The sequence below is a fragment of the Typopeltis vanoorti genome, chromosome 21, assembly GCF_054136105.1.
Source record: "Typopeltis vanoorti isolate ZY-2024b chromosome 21, IOZ_Tvanoo_1.0, whole genome shotgun sequence".
In the NCBI taxonomy this organism is placed as follows: Eukaryota; Metazoa; Arthropoda; class Arachnida; order Uropygi; family Thelyphonidae; genus Typopeltis; species Typopeltis vanoorti.
This window is the reverse complement of record NC_143569.1, coordinates 46,302,465-46,322,899: the sequence shown is the minus strand read 5'-3', so window position 1 is coordinate 46,322,899 and position 20,435 is coordinate 46,302,465. Positions and strand designations below refer to the sequence as shown.

Here is a 20,435-nt window from a genome sequence, read left to right as displayed (position 1 = left end):
ATTGGTACCAGATGTGTTCACAATATGCTGTCAGTGTAAACTTCCATATTATGAACATAATTGGGTTTCTTATAGTAAGAACTATAGTAGAAGTAGGCATCATGGGATTATTTATTGAGCAAACTTTGTTTGACACTTGGGTAAAAGATAAAAACAAGAATGTAATTTCTTATCCAGTATAATTTATTTTCTAATCCAGTTAAAAAAAAAGATACTGATCTATATTATTTATAATAAATTGTCTTAGAATATCAAAAAGTAAATCTTTCAATAATCTTGTTTGTTACTGAATATATTTCATTATACTTTTTTTTTAGCAGCATTAATTTGCAATACTGTATTGCCACTGTGACATCCTCACCTAACACATTTACTGTGGACATGAATTGGCTTGAAAAGGATCCATGTTTTGCCCCAAGAGCAGGATTTCTACACCATACACACACACACACACACACATACACGGTTTCTAAAAAGTAAGGCAGCATTTTTTTTTCTTCTTAATAATGGTGAAAGGGATTAAGATAAAACATGGTGGAGAGATAGACCCATCAATAACATTCGAAAAGACTGCCATTGCAGTGTGGCGCTATGATTACAGGAACAATCAAAGGGGCTTTGCCAGTGCAGTAACCATGAACTGGTTGCTGCATATGGTGAAAAGGCAATGTCAAAGAAGCAGGTGTGTATTTGGTGTAATGAATTTAAAAGCTGGCCATGGTGACATTGAAGATTGACATCGGTGGTTGGCCTTCATTGAGCAAGATAGAAGACAACATTTCGCATGATGAAGCCACCGTTCTTGAATAATCATGAATGAAACTGTGTGAAATTGTACAAATGGTGAAGTTCAGTAAGTCCACTGTTTAGGAACTTCGCCATTTGTACAATTTCACACAGTTTCATTCATGATTATTCAAGAACGGTGGCTTCATCATGCGAAATGTTGTCTTCTATCTTGCTCGATGAAGGCCAACCGCTTGCTTAGCTTATATTTTGCTAGGCAAGCAAGAAAATCTTCATCTTTGTCACTATATTGCAACAGATTCTCCAGACACATCCCTTATGTGTTGTCTTGTGCTCCTCTGACAATTTCTGGGGCACCCAGTAGGAGCACACCTTTTGAAAGCCAAGGACATTATGAACAACACATAAGGGATGTGTCTGGAGAATCTGTTGCAATATAGTGACAAAGATGAGGATTTTCTTGCTTGCCTAGTCACAGGAGACTAAACGTAGGTTCATCACTTTACCCCGAGAGCAAACAAGACTCCACGACCTGGAAACATCGACCCTTCCTTTGCACAAAAATTCAAAACTGTTCCCACTGTTTGAAAAGTCATGGCCACAGGGCTCTGGGATCACTGAAGGGAGGAACAAGCAGTGCAAAGCTTTACTGTGCAGTTGGACAAACTGAAAGCCAACATTCAATGCAAACAACCAGGACTCCTGACAAGCAGTGTTATTTTGGTGCCTGACAATGCTACTCCATACACTGTGCACACCACTCATGAATGGTTGCACTGTAATCATTGGGAAACGCTTACAGTAGGCACAGACTTCTTCAGTACAGTATTGATAAACTAATCTGTCATTAGAACAAGTAGATCAATAAATTTGGAGACTTTGTGGAGAAGTAGTGCATGTTCACTTATTTCTTGGTGTATATTATTAAACATCCTCAAGAAAAAAAATGTTACCTTACTTTCCAGAAACCCTTGTATATAAAAGAAAAATCAACTATATAGTTCCTTGAGCTGCTTATATTTTGCTATACTAGTATCTCCAAACTTTGTGTTTTGTACAAAGCACAAAAGTATTTGTTACAAAACACAAGACACTACAATTAAGTGACTGATATCGTAATTGAGAAGGGGGGGGGGCATGGAAGAACTGGTCCTACTTTCTACCACCCAGAGCTAGACAGAGACAATATATGTCGTTGATCTGCAAGTAGTCTTACAATAAAATCTCTTAAATTTTCATTAAATTAATACATCTGTGGTTATTGAAATTAATTTAGTGTGCAATACTTCCACAATCTCCCAAAATTTTGAAAATTGTTATTCCCAGACACCTCTTCACCTCAATTCCATATACAGGCAGCCCTCGGTTTACGCCGATTCACAATAACGGCAGTTGCCTGCTTTCTTACTGTAGTGTGGTTGACTGAGAACCGATGCTAGCAGGCACTCTAGTGTTTGAGTGTTTACCGAGCTACTACGACGTATATGTATCAAACCTAGTTTTAATGTTGAATCTACCTAATTGTTCTATTTAATTCTTTTTTAAGTACATACATATTTAAATTGATAAAGTACGTAATTACATACCATGTCTGATAATAGAAGTGTAGAAAAATTAGCAGAACTTGGTGTTAAGAAGGCGCGGAAATCAATCGCACTTGAAAAGAAGATGGAGGTGATTCGAAGAATGGAAGATGGGCAGGCACATGCTAATGTCTGTAGAAGTATGAACTTACCTCCATCGACTGTTACTACAATTATGAAAAATGCAGATAGAATAAAATAGTGTCTGCAACAATCTACGACAGCACTAAATGCAAAACATGTACGTTATAGCAGGGGTAAACTTCATGAAAAAATGGAAAAATTATTATCATTATGGGTGGATGACTTGAATCAGAAAAACATTCCTCTGACGCAGTCTGTTATAACTGAAAAAGTAAAAACAATTTTTGAGGATCTTAAAAAGACAGACGGTGGCAAAGAAACATTTTTAGGAAGCAAAGGTTGGTTCATGAGATTTAAGTCTCGAAGTAAGTGCCACAGTGTTAAATTATATGGTGAAGCAGCAAGTGCAGATGTTGTGGCAGCAGCTGCTTTTCCTAAAGAATTTCAAGACTGTGTAGAACAAGGAAGTAATCCTCCTGATCAACATTTTTAATGTTGATGAAATGAAGGTGTCACCACGCACCTTCATTTCCTGTGAACAATGTTCCACTCCAGCTTTTAAAGCTGCAAAAGATAGACTTACACTTTTGTTGGGTGCAGATGTCTCCGGAACTTTGAAGCTTAAACCAATATTGGTGTACCATTCGCAGACACCATGCTCCTTCAAGGGTCTAAAAGTCATGCTGCCAGTCTATTGGAAATGGAACAAGAAAGCTTGGGTTACACAAGACATTCTATAGATTGGTACACAAATTATTTTTGTACTACTGTGCTTCGCTTCTGTAAAGAAAATGATTTGCCAGCCAAGGCATTGCTTCTCTTGGATAATGCCCCTGGACATCCTCAAAACCTTGCTGAAGTAAGAACACCATTGGATGTCAAGATTGTTTACATGCGCTCAAACATAACATCTCTTTTGCAACCGATGGATCAGGGGATTATATCAATCTTCAAAGCCTATTACCTCTGATAACATTTATGGAAATGGTAAGAGTCTTGGACACTTCAGGAAAAACTATTAAAGACTATTGGCGGTAATTTGATATTTTGAAGGGCATTAACAACAACGAGGCAGCTTGGAACGACGTGTCAGCAAAGTGTTTAAAAGGAGCATGGTGAAAAATTCTTCCAGCATTTATGTACGACTTTGAGGAATTAGAGCAAGAGGAGAATGTTATTGAAGATGTTACCAAGCTTGCGCGAGAGATGGGATTGTGTGATATTGCAGCTGAAGATGTGACAGAAGTCTTAGAGAGCCATGATAAACCGCTTTCCAATGATGACTTAAAAGAATTAGCTGAACAATTAAGTCAACATCTAAAGGAGGAAAAAGAAAATGAAGAAGGTCCTCTGAGAGATATGAAAACGGCCGATTTGCAGCGTATCCTTGCAAGCATAGAGACATTGACTGATGAACTCTGCAAAATCGACCACGATTGGGAACGGAGTGCGAATGTAAAAAGGAGTGTAATTGCATCTATTCTACCTTACACTGAACTCCTTAAAGAAAGAAAAGAAAATCTAGGCAGTTAACACTGGATACTTAAAAAAAAAAAAAAATGCAGGTGATCCGAAATCAGGAACTTCAACATAGAAATATATAATATCTTTTCGAAGTTTCATATTTTTTGTATATAATTTTGTTTTGTTTTTGTTATTAATAATTTTATTTTAATAAATATATATGTATGTATTATCAAAGCTTTAAATATAATAATGTTACACATACTTCATGTGTATATATTTTGACTGTGTGGAACATAACTTCATACCTCTCATTAAAATTGGGTTCATTTTACGCTGATTCAGTTTATTTATGCTCATTTTTTCAGGAACGGAGATGAGGCATAAACCGGTTGCCTGTACTATCTATTTTTCTAGATGTAGATAATATACACTTCACTTTCCCTTCCTCCCCTCCAGTTACACATTTGTAATTTGAAGGGGAAAAAAAAAACTGCATACATACTAGTGCCTTCTTTCAGAACAATGGCTTTTATGCTTTGTGGATGCTGGTTTGAATTCAATGAAATATCAACAGCTTAATAAATAGTTTTTGTTCTTATATAGTGTTGTTAGTTAATAATGTTAAAAAAGATGTAAAAATAATAACCACCATGTAAGCCTTACTATATGATGGTCATTTTCTAGATTATTTGCATATATAAATAAAACCACTTAACAGATGATATTAGTCACAGTACTGTTCTGAACTTTTCATCCTTGAATGAAAACAAGATACATTAATCAAAGGGAAAGGAGGGAGAAGGGCTGTGGAAAGTCTTACGGCTGCTAATATAAATGATTTCAGTAGATCTTGAATGCCTTTTAAACGGATCTTCAGTCCTCAAGTTTTTAATAATTTTTAATATAATAAAAAAAAAAGCTGTCAGCATCTGCCAATATTTCCTGTAGGTGCTTTATTGCATTCTGCAAAATATACTTCATAGTCAAGTTGTAATGAGTGTTACTTGGTTGATATTGGTACCTTCTCCCTCCATCCCACCCCCATTATATTTGTTGTGTTTAGCTGGTACTTATATTGGTGAACTAAAATCTATTGTTAAATTTATTAGAAGTTGCACACTTGCTCATACGTTGTTTCAACCATAAGGTCAAGACAGCATGAAGCAAGGAAGAAGGCATACTTGAACAAGTTCAGACATGCAGTTTTGCCATGTTTATTAAAGAACTGACATTAGGATATACCAATGTTATGATACCACTATTCTTTCTTAGAATTTTTTTTTTTAGAAAAAAATACTAAGTATTATTAGGTTTTATGTATTAGCATAAAATTTTATGTATTAGCATAAAACTGTTGCTAAGATAAGCACATACCTGTCTCTTCTAATCTGTAATAATCGCAGTAATATATTTTTATATTGGAATTGCTTTTTTTGTAATAAACAAATTTTGATTTAATTAGGTAAGTGATGTTAATGATGATGTCAGAAGAGCTGCAGTGGAAGCCCTTGGATTTATTCTTTTCAGGTAAGAATTTCCAGTGGAATTTCCAGTTGTTGTTGTTTTTTTTAATAATCATAAATGATAATTTTTTTTTTGGAATTGTTTTTATTCCTGTTTAGTTTTATAAAAATATTTCTTGAAGCTAGTACTGAATTTCATCAAGCTCTGAAAATGGTATTGCCTATCAACCACAAAGAGATTTTTACGTGCTATTCTAATATATACTTAAAACAGGGATGCAATTTTGATAAACATAGAGTTAATACAGGCTTACATGAATAAAACATTTTTGATTTCACTGAAATTTTATTATCACTTAATTACCACCATATCAATAGTTGTAATACAGATGATATTTTCCTGAAGTTGCACAAGTGTTTTAGAAAGTCAAGTAGAGCAAATGAGCCAAACACCAATTTTTGCAAAATTTTATATGAAGGAATACACAAGAGTTCTTTACTCCCTAATTGAGGAGTTAAATTATTTCAAGAGAGTTAAAAAAATAAATAATTGTCACACAGAAGCTAGTTTTTCAGCTTTATCCAGTTAATGCTTCATATGTTTGTGATTGAAGAATGGAATTTGCCGAGCTCTCAAAAGGCAACATGCCTTAATCTCATAAATTAAAGTTCACCTGACAGATTACAAAAGCTCGATATACCAACCAATGGGCTAAAGATTCAAATCTTGCCATGGATGTGTGTGATTATTTTTAGGTGGGAAATGAATTTCATTCAAGCAAAACATCAGACAACATATTAGAAGAAAGAGAAAGTGATAAGGCTGACACACTCTCAAGCATGAACGAGTGACTACCCAGGATGCTAGAAAATTTATTACTGGATTATTGCTTGAATTTCTTCTTCAAATTCTTTATTTTCAATATAGTATTGAAGACAATCATCAATGGATGTAAACACTTCATAGTTTCCGATGTTGTTCATCTCTAATGGGATGTCATTTTCACTATCAGCTATATCAGTATATCCATGATTGAATGCTTGAAATCACAGTGAACAAAACAGTTTTGGATGGGCTTGTTGCATAGTCCTTGCAAACTATTGGTCATAAACTGTATGGCTTGTAAAAGATTACCTTTAGTGCTGACCTCCTTAGCAATTGTCAAGAACCAGTAAAATTTTTCTTGATTTCTGTTGTAATTCCATGTCCCAACTCATAAGCAAATTCTTAAAAAAAAAAAAAAAAAAAAAAAATCGGATATCATCCATGCATTTTTGTTCACGTCATACTGAACTGGTGACCTCTCCATTCATATCCTTTGAGAGCATTGAGGCCTGGCCCTTTTTTACACTAACAGCTTTGGTTTATTTCCTGAAATATTTGAACAGCATAACACTTATATGTGATCTATTGCTTTCATTAACCCAAATAGTGTAGTGTGTTTACAACACAGGGAACAGGGAATCAAATGTGGCATGATAAAATAATCCTGTTTTATCAGTATTGCAGGTTTTTTCAGCAGTAAATTTTTGAATCAAGATTATGTAATTTTTTAACACTCCATGTGGCAAAGGTTACTAGCTGGCCTGATTAAATGGCATTGTGTCCCAAATAAATGAAGCAAATTCTTGTTATGTTCTCATTTTGTTTTTCTTCTTCCAAATTTGTCCCAATAAAATGGCTACATGATTAACCAGTTAACTGGAATCTACTGTATATATGTATCAATGGTGTCAATGCACATTTAGTTTGGGTGTGCTACCCTTGTTACAAAATTCACATCAATTTGACCATATAATTACATTTTTATCGATGTCTGAAAGTTTTAAGAATGCATAGCATATTAGCATTCATCTTAATTTGCCCAGTGCAATTAATTGTAGGATAACTTTCAATACTTTAATTTATCAATTAATATAATTTTAAATATGGAAAGCATAAAGGTAGGTCAAATGAACAATAGCTATGCTTCAAGCATGCTGTTTATGTGAGAAGCACAAAGGGATTATGTTTCACGGTGAGTTTAGATTATCATTGGCAAATACTAGATTGAGACATGGATAATATGTATTTTGATGCAATTTTTAAATCCAACTATATGCACAGATATCTAGAAATGTAATCACTTGGGAAATTGTTATTTTTCTGGATTGAACAAAAGAAAGGCTGAAATAACTTGTTTTACTTATACACAAATTTCAACCTCCTTCAAGTATAATCATACAATCTGCAAAAGCTCTGGCAGACATTCAGTACATTGTCAACACTTTCTCATTGTAAATATGGGCTAAAAAAAGTTATAAATTATTTATAGAAAATTACTTGTCTGTATTGGTGTCCTAAACACGTCAGTTCACACTTCATGCATGCAAAACAGATGCAATTCATGACAAATGACAACATTCAATTGGATTGTAATAACCAGTCACAGCCACTAATGACTTCTGGGTACTACAGTTTCAGCACAGACCCTGCCCTCACCTTCTGGATCATTTAAAACCACTGGAACACTAAGATTTTGACCTGCTGTGCTATCTGTATGTCTCTTCAGAGCGCTCAAAGGTGTTTATATTTATGACCACACACCTGGGCTATTAATGTGAATGTGATACAGTGCTCGTGCTTAGGAAAGTGTCCTCTTCATGAAGCATTAGTATATTGTGTTTAATTTTTGGAATCATAATATCAGTGATATTGCTATTCTGTGGGTGAGCACCGCACACCTAGCACAATGAATATAGCACCCTGAATATATGCCCCCGATATGTATATATAGAATAACAGAAGTGCGTTATTTTAAATATATATTTATGGTGGAGTAAAAAAAAATCTTACCTGGTTTTGATGTCTGGTGAGTTGATTGGACATCACAAATGTTGAATTTTCTTTTCTTCCTCATTTCTTGTTAAATTTTGCTTTATATATGAAGCAATGCATTTTTTTTTCTTACATAACTCTCACTCACAAAAGGATATAAACCTGTAATACATTAGTACTGTGGGGAGGGGTTCTATATTTATTCATTTATATATATATATATATTGTATTTTTAGTTGTTTCTTTACATAACCAGAAATCTTAATTGCTGGCATGGTTGGCCAAGTGGTTAGCATACCTGCTCTCCAACTAACAAGTGCGGGCATGGATGTTTGTGATTGTCTTTAAGTGGGAGATGTATGTCATCGCTGAGTGTGAGACCACTATCCCCACTTATTGGAAGCCTGAAGTGGCTTGAAAAAGTTCCTTGTTTGGTCTATCTCTAGAGTAGGGTTTCTGGACTCTATAAAAAATAAATGAAAAATGCAAAAAAAATATATATATATAATTGATAAAAATAGAAAAAAATGCTTAGCCCACCCACGGTACAAAATGTACTATAACTTTGCAAATAATCTTTCGTGGGTGGGAACAGTATTAAAAAAATGTGGAACCTTTTCAAGTCACTCAGGGCTCCAATAAGCAAGGTGGTCTCATAATGGACGATGAAATTCATCTCCTGACCAACATCTGTGCACATAACAGCTGGATTTTAAATCTACAGCCTATTGATTGGAGAGCAAATATGCTAACTGCTCAGCTAACCAGACCTTCAAATCACATTTTCCTTTACAAGTATAATGTCCACTGTCCACAGTGGTCTCTGACCTAATTGGGATCTCCTTGGCATGATTTTTGGCTTATGGGTGTGGGGAAAGTTCTAGGTTCCTGGTTTAATAGCATAGTTCATTGACTCTATTGCTTTGGGCTTTAAAGATTCTTTTATCTCTGAATCATTGAGATAAAGTGTCGAATAAGATTAATGCTAATGGAGTTTTTTAGTTTGGCATTGTTGATATTAACAGTACTAGTGTAATCAGCACTTTCCATTGTGATTAAAAATATTCCACATTTTTTTAAATGGGAGCATGTATCGTTTTTAATCAGTAATATATTCATCTCCAAAAATGATAATTTACAAGAGATTTTTCTGCTGTGTACTTTGAAAGTTTGGCTATTTCTTGGTATCAACTACTTTCCACAAACTACATGATGGTTTATGACATACTGCAAGAAAGTTTCTGTGGTGAATTTTCTTTAGATCTGTGATAGGGCATGCGAACACTATAGTGAGAGTTGACTGTACACACTCTTGCCATAAATACTGTTACAACTTCTGCACACCCCAGCATTGCCCACAGAATTGTGCAATGGTTCCATTAGTGGCACTGTGCACAGCTAGCATTCACATGTTTATCAGTAGAGAGTTGTCTAGCTGTACCAGTTTACATGCAGTGTGGGGGGGAGAGATTATGAGAACCATGTAGCTTTAACTTCACCTGGTTGGAATGCAGTCACTTGTTATTTTCAACATGCTAAAAATACTCAGGATATCAGTAAGATGTTTGTGTACTATTAACTATTATAACGACATATCTGAACAGGTCGACCACACTGTGTTAAGACACAACAGCTTGTGAAGGCATGCCTCTACCATAATCCTGTAAGAACATAGAAAGTGATATTGTGAGAGATGAACGTTTCGCAGAGAGCGATGCCGTGTACTAACTGATGACATGGGGGTGAGAGCTTATCGTTGTTCTACTGGACACTTTCTAACACCACAACTTATGTGGAAGAGGGTGATAAAATGAAACGCACTTCTCCAGAAGTGCATGAACAACAGATACAGAAATATCCTCTTCACAGATGAGAAGATTTTCATCATTGAAGAGTCATTTAACTCTTCAATGATGAAACCAAAACAATCAGATATTTGTTCTGGATGGTTACACAGCATGTGCCATAGCACCCAGGATTTAGAGAGGTCATCACCCTGCATCAGTGATGGTTTGGTAGGAGGCGATGTATCAGGGTATCCAAGTTGCATTTCTGCAAGAAAGGGGTCAAAACCTTGAACAAAGTGTATTTAAACACTGTGTGGGAACCTGTGGTTGAACAACACACAAGGTGAGGGCTATACAACAGTGGTTGGAGGGAAATGTGCTTAACCCGCATATCACCATCTGATTGGCCATCTGGAAGTACCAATCTGAATCTGACGGACTTAAAATTCTGGTTTGCAGCTTGAGAGAGTAGCCTGCAAGAAATGACACCCAAGCATTGCCAGTCTGACGTTAGATTTAGAGTGAGCATTGCAGAATTTCCATTGGATGTTGCATGTGCTGCCATCAATATGTAGCCTCACAGACTTTGGACATGCATGAAGGCAAAAGGAGGACATTTCGAATTGAGTGCTGCTGTATTCTCATTATACATGTAGTTTGTATGTGCTGAAAGCTGTAAATGATTTGGTTGGATTAAAAGTTTATGCGCTATTCAAGTTATAACAGTATTTATGCTAAACTAGGTACTATCAGCATATTTACAGACATTCAGTTGGATGCAAATTTGTTTATATTAATTATTCCTGTATCTCTTATCTGCCATATTTTAAGTATAAGCTGTTGTTCTGTACATGCTTCTGCTTACATCAGGAAGTTAGTGGTGTAAATAGCTTTAGTCCATTAGACCTTATGCCCCCTTTCAAAATCAACTGAACTTAGATTCTTATTCAGCAAGATTTTGCAACGATTTTAAAGTAAAAGCTATGTTTAATTAATTTTCTTTATCAATTTCTCATTCTTTATCAAGTTTACTAGTCTTTACCAGATATAATTTGCAAAAAATCTTTGTTGGGACATCATTGAACACTCACTTTTTTGTAGATTAGCATAATAAACTCTACTTGAGCATTGTACTTTCTACTTATCTAGTTTGTTTTTTCCAAACAAGCTATTATAAAATACTTACAGCTTCATATTTAAGCATTTCAAGTTAAATATAAATTATATATTTAGTTTAATCCTTTATCCAAGTGTAAGCAAACAAAGTTTGCACCTGAAGTATTTTCAGAACTGGGGCAACATGTCTGCAAGGAGATGTGATTTTGATTATGGGATATTAAGGAAAGTGATGTGAACTCAATCCACCTTTGCCACGAGTTGCCCCAGTTCTGAAGATACTTCAAGCGCAAACTTTGTTTGTTTACACTTGGATAAAGGATTAAACTAAATATAATTTATAGTCTAACCAACTGAAAAAAACTTCCAACACCAAGTTAAATATCTTTCCACATTTCTAATAAAATTTTCTACTTTTAAGTTTTCAGATCTGCTGATCATTGTTCTTCCCAATGTTTTCTTTCTCTGTTTTGACATTGATCTTCTAATCATTACTAATTTTTCAAAGTTAATATGGAAATATAGAAATTTTTGTTAAATAGGAATATTCAGATTATGCTTATTGTAAATTTTTATATCACTTATGCTATCTTTGATAATATGCTCTCCACCCCACATTTTTAAGTATTTTTGATTTCCTCCAGAATCTTTTTCTATCTTCATGATATTTTGTCTTTTCAAAATGCTTCCTGTGAGTTATTTAGCTAATGTTGTGGATATTTAGCTTTTTATAAATTTCTCTGTATTTCTTGGGAACATATGCTGGTTTTGTGGCAAAAACTTTTATTTATTTATTTAATTATTTGTTATGGATCATATTTAAGAAATAAGTGAATGGAAAATAGCTCACAGCTCTTATCTTTCAAATGAAAAGTAAGGTGGTGTGTGTGTGTGTGTGTGTGTGTGTGTGTGTGTGTGTGTGTGTGTGTGTGTGTGTGTGTGTGTGTGTGTTGGGGGGGTTGAAATTTGTTTATAATGTTGATATTAGTAGTAATATAAGATTGGAATTCTTAAAGTCTTTGTCTGTAATTCCAACTTCATATCACTACTCTCCACTTATGTGTTTGTCCTATATTTTATTACATAAATGCTGATTGTTGATGAAATTTGACTCTTCATTACTGGATGCAGATACAATGGTACCTTGGTTTGCGAGCATAATTCGTTCCGGAAACATGCTTGTAATCCAAAGCACTCGTATATCAAAGCGAATTTCCCTATAAGAAATAATGGAAACTCAGATGATTCGTTCCAAAACTCAAAAATATTCATATAAAAATGATTAATACAAAATACATATACCTTCGTACCTTCGTATTCCTTATATATGTAAACCTTTTTATATTTTTATTATTTAAATGTAATATACATAAAGTAATCTAATTTATTAATTACATTGCAATTACATATTACAGTAATTGTATTGGGTAGGACGACTTTCATTGTCACTAACGGAATCACTGCTATCTGTTGACACTTTTTCTTTTTGTGCGACTTTAATAACAAGGAACCTATCCAATGACACTTGCTTTTGCCTCCTTTTGAGGATTTCACGGAAATATGCCATTGCATTGTCGTTAAACAGATTCATCGCTGGCAGTGCCACAACCTTACTCGGGTGGTGCTTTTCTACAAAATTTTGCACTGTTTTCCACATTTTACACACCTCCCTAATCTCATTTCAAGAGAGGGATGTCTCCGTCTTTTTCTCCTCCTCCTTAGACGAGATCTCCTCCATAACCTCTTGCTGTTGCTCGCGATGCAGATCCATCAGTTCGTCGGTGGTAAACTCCTGGCCATGTTCCTCCTCCAGCTCTTGAATGTTGTCCTCGTTCACCTCCAGTCCCATGGTCTTCCCCAAGGACACAATTTCATCGACAACTGGCAGCTCCTGTTCATGAGCAAATCCCTTGACGCAATCAGACCACAGTTTTCTCCAAGCAGAATTAAGGGTTCTCTTGGTGACCCCATCCCAGGCTTTATGGATGATCTTGACGCAGTTTACGATGTGGAAATGATTTTTCCAAAACTCTCGGAGGTTAAGGTTAGTTCCTTTGGTCACCTCGAAGCATTGCTGAAATAGTGCCTTAGTGTAAAGCTTTTTCAAGTTCGAAATGACCTGCTGATCCATGAACTGGAGTAATGGAGTAGTGTTGGGAGGAAGGAACTTGATCTTAATGAACTCGAATTCTTCCAGTAAGTCGTCCTCAAGGCCTGGAGGATGAGCAGGAGCATTATCCATAACCAGCAAGACTTTGAGTGGTAATTTTTTTTCTAAAAGGTATTTCTTCACTGCAGGATTGAAGATTTCGTTAATCCACTCAACGAACAAGATACGAGTGACCCAGGCATTGCTGTTGGACCTCCACATAACGTTTAACTGGCTCTTCTGCACCTTGCATTTCTTGAAGGCTTGTAGATTCTCAGAATGATACACGAGCAGGTGCTTGACTTTGAAATGACCGCTTGCATTAGCACACAGCAAGAGATTGAGATGGTTTTTCATGGGCTTGTGACCGAGCATTGCATTCTCTTCTGCTGTAATGTAGGTCCTCTTTGGCATCTTTTTCCAAAAAATCCCCGTCTCATCGCAATTAAAAACTTGCTGTGGCAGGTAATACTTGGAAACCATGAGCTTCTGGAACTCGGCAACGAGCACCTCAGCTGCCTTTGCGTCCGAACTCGCAGCCTCTCCGTGCCTCACAACACTATGGATGCCACTTCTCCTCTTAAAGTTATCAAACCATCCCCTGCTTGCCTTGAAGCCTTCTTCGTTTTCTGTAGATGTACCTGGAAGTTTACTTACGAGGTCGGCGTACACTGCCTTCTCACAGATCAAGTTCTCAGTCACAGTATCACCTGCTAGTTGCTTCTCGTTTATCCGCACCAAAAGCAACTTTTCTACATCTTCCAGAATACGTGGCCATTGCTTTGATACTCTCGTGACCCCTTTGGCTACATCTAGCCCCCTTAGTTCTTCTTTCTTCTTTAATACTGTGCAAATCGTTGATGTAGACTTCTTATAAAATCTTGCGATGGTGGCCACTTGCATACCTTGTTCGTGCTTCCCAATGATTTCCTTCTTAACTTCCACCATAATCATCTCTATCTTCTTACTGCCTCCCTTTTCAACCCTTTTCTTCATTGGGGCCATTGTCGTAGTATTAATAAAGAACAGTCGCTACATTTGGACACAAAATAAAAAAATGCTTTTGCGCGCACACATGGTGTGTGCGCAAAAGCATTTTGGCATCGCAAAAGGCCATGTTGACTATACGAATGAGGTATGCCAACTGAGACGAGCATGCAAGACAATTACCCACAATCCCGAGTGGCTTGTGATCACATGACGCTCGGCAGACAAAGCTTACGGGTAATACTCGTATTGCAAGAACTCGCTCGTTTATCAAGTTAAAATTTATTAAAAATTTTTGCTCATCTTGCAAAACACTCGCAGACCAAGTTACTTGCAATCCAAGGTACCACTGTATTTCATTTAACACTTAAAGTGTAAATTTATGTGCATGTGTGTACATACAGTAATACATATCAACTTATCAGACTTGACTATGAAGGATGCATACAACTATGACTTGCTGCTGCGAATTGTTATGGTGTGTGTCATTATTATTATTATAGGCCTCTACCAGGCAACTAATTTAGTCTAGAATGTCAATAGCAAAAGCTCCATTAATTACTCATATTCATATATGTATCAGATGTTTTTGTGTTGCATATATGTGACACAAATGCGAAACATAATGGAGGGAAAAAAAGCACCCTTCAAGCACAGGCTTAATTTTCCCCTTTCATTTTTAACAATAATAATAATTATCATCCAGAGAGACCTCCAGGGAGTCAAGAACTCATCGAGGGAGGCCATATTATTTGCACCTGGTGTCATACCTTTTCTTGAAGTCATTCATGCTACTTGTACACACATCATCCAATGGCAGTCAATTCCAATCATTCACCACTCAATGAGAGAAATCTGACCTTCACTCTCCTTCTTGACAGCATTCATTCTCAGCTTCCAAGGATGCCCCTCTTGTCCTTTCCCCACCCTCCATAAAATGAAAAATTCTGTCTACTAAAATTCTGTATAAACCTTTCAGAAGTTTGTAAATCTCAATCTGTCTTCATAGTCAGTATTCCACAATCCTGATATCATTTTTGACACACTCTTTTGCACACTCTCTCTCTCTGCACTATATCAGAATTACCACAGAGACCAGACCTGCATGCAGTAGTCCAAGTGAGGTCTTATCAAGGCCATGTCATGTCTTTAACTGAAACCCTTCTGACACTATAATCAGATCTAACACTTGTTTGACCATAAGTTCCTTTTGTCGCATGTTGTTTGAGGAAGTTGTCTTGTAACAGCTCAATAAATTCAGTTTCATTCTTGTCATGTGATTTCATAGCTATCCATTCAATGTTTGGATAATTAAAGTACCTATTATGATTACACATTTCTCACTCATGTTTATTTGATAATTCATTTTTTCGTAATCACAAAAAAAATAAAGTATTTTGTGCAAAAACATTTGTATTTCACAAAATTCTCATCACATAATCATGAACATGCAACACATAATCATCATGTGAAGCAAGAAAGGAAATTAAACATTATAAAGTGCATTCTTTCTATTCCATTATGTTACTATCAGAAATCCAAGCAATAATTAAATATTGCGAATGGAGAGGCTAAGGGTCACTACATACAACTACATACATAGTATATCTAAAGGAGAAAAAAGTAATTTATTGATTGTGTTATTGTGGATAGTGATAACTTCACTCTGATTATGTATACAATAGTATATAGGGATTTGAAATAAGCAGTGAACTTCTTTCAGTTTTGAATAGATTAAAAACGAATTGTTCACGGGTGAACTCTAGACTCAAATATATGTATTTTATTGGAGCTAGAAAAAATTCAGGAGTTTGAAAACAGTAACTGAAGTTTGGAGACTCAGTGGAAAACTCTGGAGAAAACATTGATTCATTTGGGAAAAAGGAATGCAGTGAACTTATTTGCAAGGTTAGAAAAATCGAAACTTCTTTGTTGATTAAAATTAGAGATAGTCCTAGAAAAGAAAACATACTGAAAGTTTCTGGGAAGTAAGTCAGCTTTTCTGAGAGAGAGAGAGAGAGAGAGAGAGAGAGAGAGGCAATAAAGAAAGAGAAATGAAAGAAGAGTAAACTAAACTATTGAAAAACCTTAGGAATGGAAGAAAGAGTATAGTAAAAGGAATCAGAGATGATTCAGATAACAAAAAACCGAAGAGAAAGATATTCTGAATGTCTAGAGTAATTACTTTAAAAGATTATTACATGAGACAGGAGGAGCAGAATAGTCAAATCATCAAGAGGAGTGTAAATGGGAGTCTACTTAAGATAGAAAAAGCCTGTCAGAAGTCTGAAATGTTGAAAGGAATCTGGAGAAGATATTTGACTGGAAATGTTCAAATATGGAGATATAAAGTCTATATAGTGGCTACTTCACTTAATGGTGAAGTAGCCACTATATAGAAAATTTATCAGAGTTTTATTGGAAACGCTGATAAAAGTTTCTAATCTAGAAACTTTTATCAGAAGATTGGAGCAGAGCTCATACAGCACAACCTATGAAAAGAGAAATTAAACCTGAATATGAAAATTATGCAAGCACGTTTGAGAGGCCAAAAAATTATGTAATAGAAAATCGAGAAAGAACAAGGCAGATTCAGGCATATAGGGATTGCTGGGATCAGATTTTTATTTCAAGGATCTATATTCTAAGTTTTAGATCCAATAAAAGTATAGGGCCAAGAGCTACATGTATCTTATATTTAAGTTGTAAATCAGCATTTAGAACTGAAAGAGGTACAGGAAGATGGCTAATGTAAAATCAGGTGTAAGATTCATCTATATAAATCACATTATGGAGTCATGGTGCAATAAACTTGATATGAAAATTGGAGATCTTCCACTCAGAATTTTACTTTATGCAGCCAATGTTCTTCTACTGAATAGATCTGCTCTTCAGGGCTGTTTGATAAATCGAATAATTAATATAACAAATTTGGCAAGAATAAAAAGGCAAACTGAAAATATTCAGTAACGTAAACTTCAACTGAATCTTCAGTGGAGAACCAGTAGAACTAGCAAAATATTTCATCTGTGTATGCGCAATTTTTATTGAAGATGGCAAATTAAATTTGGAAATAATGAAATAATCAGAGCTGGTATGATGAAGAGTCAGTTGAATATGTATATGCATTAAGAGAAAAAAGCTAAGATACTAAACTTGCAGTATGACTACTAAAAGCAATTTTTTTTTTTTTTTTTAAAACTTATGGGACTGAGAATTCATATTGAGATGGAAATACATATCAGTTCAGATACACAGAACATAACCAAGAATTTGGTGAATTTCTCTCAATTGTCATAAATTTCCTTTGCATTGTTTCTAAATATTTTAAAATTGCTACTGATTTTTTGATCCTAAAGGATTTATTTACCTTTAGTTAGACAAATAACATCCAACCATTTATGATTATCACTTTCCTAATGCCCTAAATTAAGTTATTATATAAATTATATAAAGCACAATTTCTACTTCAGATGCAATTAACTGTCATTGCTGACTGTGATTTCCTTGCTGTCAGACCTTTTACATCATATTAATGAATTTAACCTTTTTTTATATATATATATAACCGATTTTGCAGCTAATATGAGTACCAAAAAAATTCTTCTGTAGCATTTTCTCAATGATTTGCTCTCACTAGCATAAACATCTTGCAATATGTAATTTTCATATTATTTAAGGCCATCATGCATACCATATAGAATTAATTAATAGACAAATATTTTGCTTTGATACCCTACTTATTTCATTACTCTTACAATTTCTATGCTTCAGTGGGATTTGAACTCACAACTCCTTGGTTGGATTGACTTGGTGAATACTTGAAGACCATACTACCCAACCATGCAGTTAAGAAATTTGAATGAAATAAAAAGATAGTTGTTTTTATGTTCATTTTACTTTATGTAGATTGGTTGATCCATTATCTGTGTGGTCACTGCATACATTTGGTAATTTTTTTATAATAATCCTATCCACAAAAGATGATCACTACTATTATAATAGGTGATCACTACTATTATAATAAGTGATCACTACTGTCAGTGGGCTAAGAGGTGAATAATCTAGGCAGCCTGCTCTGCAAACCAAACATGGCATTTTGGTTTGGTTGTGATCTGCAGGATCACAAATGCAATCAACCAATAAAGCAGGTGATATTATTAGCCTTCATTATCAAATAATTTATCATCTAAATTCAATTTTGGAGATTCACTTTATGTATAGTATGGGGGGGGGGATCTAAATTTTTGTAATTTAGCTTTATATTGTGTGCACTGCCTTAAAATAAATAGTTGTGTGTTCTATATGTTCAGTTAAATAGCCTGTTTTGTTCTTGCAATGGAAGTGATGCATTTGAATCATCCATGTTTAATATTTAAGTAATTTTTTGGTTTAGAATGAGTGGACAAAGTCATCTAATTTGAGAACTTTTGGAAACTTGAACATACTGTAGTAAAAAAAAAAAAAAAAAAAAAAAAAAAAAAAAAAAAAAAATCTAGGGCATCTGTAATGTAACAAGCCAGAAGATCTGCAACATCATGTTCAAAGGTCAGTTACCATCATTTCCCATGGCTGCTCTTAGTCATTTCAGAACTTCAACATATACTTTCCTGGCTGAATCAGTCAATGATTTCTTCTGATTTTGTCACTGCATCCCCAAACCCTGGTTTTTGTTTTCGAAGTATTCCTTTTTTTTTTTTAGATTATATGCATGTTATTTCCAATAACATGTATATAATCTAAAAGTTGCTGAACTTTCTTTTTTTAGAACTTCTTACATATTAGTAAAAATTCTCTTATTTCTTGGATCCTCTCTCCATGTAAATTTATGCACATATTTATGCTGGAATGTATTTTTAACAATAACTAGTCCATGTCATGAATAGAAATCTAACAGATACTTATTATTAGCTATGCTCTTTTCTGCAAATTTTCTTAAAACATTTCTATGTCTGGGATTCATGTCTTACTCTGCTAAGTTAGATTTTTAACAAGAACCAGCTTTTCCTTTACATGTAAATTAAAAGCTGGTTCCTTTCCTTTTTCTTTACACATCTCTATGTGTAAAAGATAATGGTTTTATATATATATATATATGACAGAATGATCATTGACTCGGTTAACATACATAGTTTTATGAAAAAAATTGAATGACTAGAACTGAGATTTAATTAAAAAGGTTTTAATATAAACACACTACTAGTTTCGGCCTGTAACAGCCTTCTTCAGGTGACATTATAAAAGAAAAAACACTAAACATTGAGGGTTAAAAGACTACGAACAACATAGACAGTCTTTATACATAATTAGCATGAAAACGTTGTAGTTGTATTTGAAGCTGTTCTTTCATTTGTTGCATTATTGAGAGAGTGCGTGCTTGCTGCATCACGTGAACGCCAGTACATGATTACAGCTGAATGACTATCTGGGAGGTTGTAGCTTAAGTTGTTATTTAGATGAACAGGATTGAAGATGATGTCTCTCGATTCCACAATTTTTCTCTCTATTTCGTCACTGCAACGGAAGATGTTTGTAGATTTTTCCCAGCAGACTTTGTGACTTTGGTTATCATCATTAGGATTAGCCGAGAAGAGGATATGACTTGATAATGCACTTGCTCGCTGTCTCTTGTAAGTAATGTCTCTCATGTGTTCTTCCATACGCATTTCGACAGATTTGTCTATCTGCCCGAAATAAGGAATATCGCAGTCACATAATATTTTATATACGCCAGGGTATTTGAGTTGATAATGACAAGGTTTGGGGTGGCTAATTAAGGAACGGATCTTTGGAAGTGGAGTGAACAAGGTTCTGATATTGTATTTTTTTAGAACTTTTGCTAATTTATGTTAAACAGTACTTATGTAAGGAATAGATATATTGCTTTTGAATCTATTTGTTTCTTCTGAGTGATGTTTCTTCTGAGGAGGATTAAGAAGGAATTTGTTAATGATTTTCTTGGAATATCCATTAACTTCGAAAGAAGTTTTCAGATGGTTTATTTCTGTAAGCAGTTCATTTGGATCATCAAGAAGAGAACGGGCTCTATGTCCCAAGGTGGAAATTATTCCAAGCTTATGAGGAGGGAAATGATGGGACTGACTGTGCAGATATCTGTTGGTATGTGTGGGTTTTCTATATATCGATATTTTTAGTTTACCAGAAGAGCAAGTCAGTTTGACATCAAGAAAAGGCAAGGAATTATCCGTTTCAAGCTCAGCAGTAAACTTAATA

The 20,435-nt window shown here is 34.9% G+C and overlaps 1 protein-coding gene across 1 annotated transcript in view; it reads left to right on the top strand.

Moving 5' to 3' along the window:
• The window catches only part of Rpn2 (Regulatory particle non-ATPase 2), a 481,557-nt gene that overhangs the window by 265,331 nt on the left and 195,791 nt on the right, over positions 1–20,435 (top strand). The window contains exon 17 of the mRNA XM_090411420.1: positions 5,344–5,408. Within this exon, the coding sequence (XP_090267546.1) occupies positions 5,344–5,408 (65 nt within the window). The remainder of the gene's footprint in view (positions 1–5,343; positions 5,409–20,435) is intronic.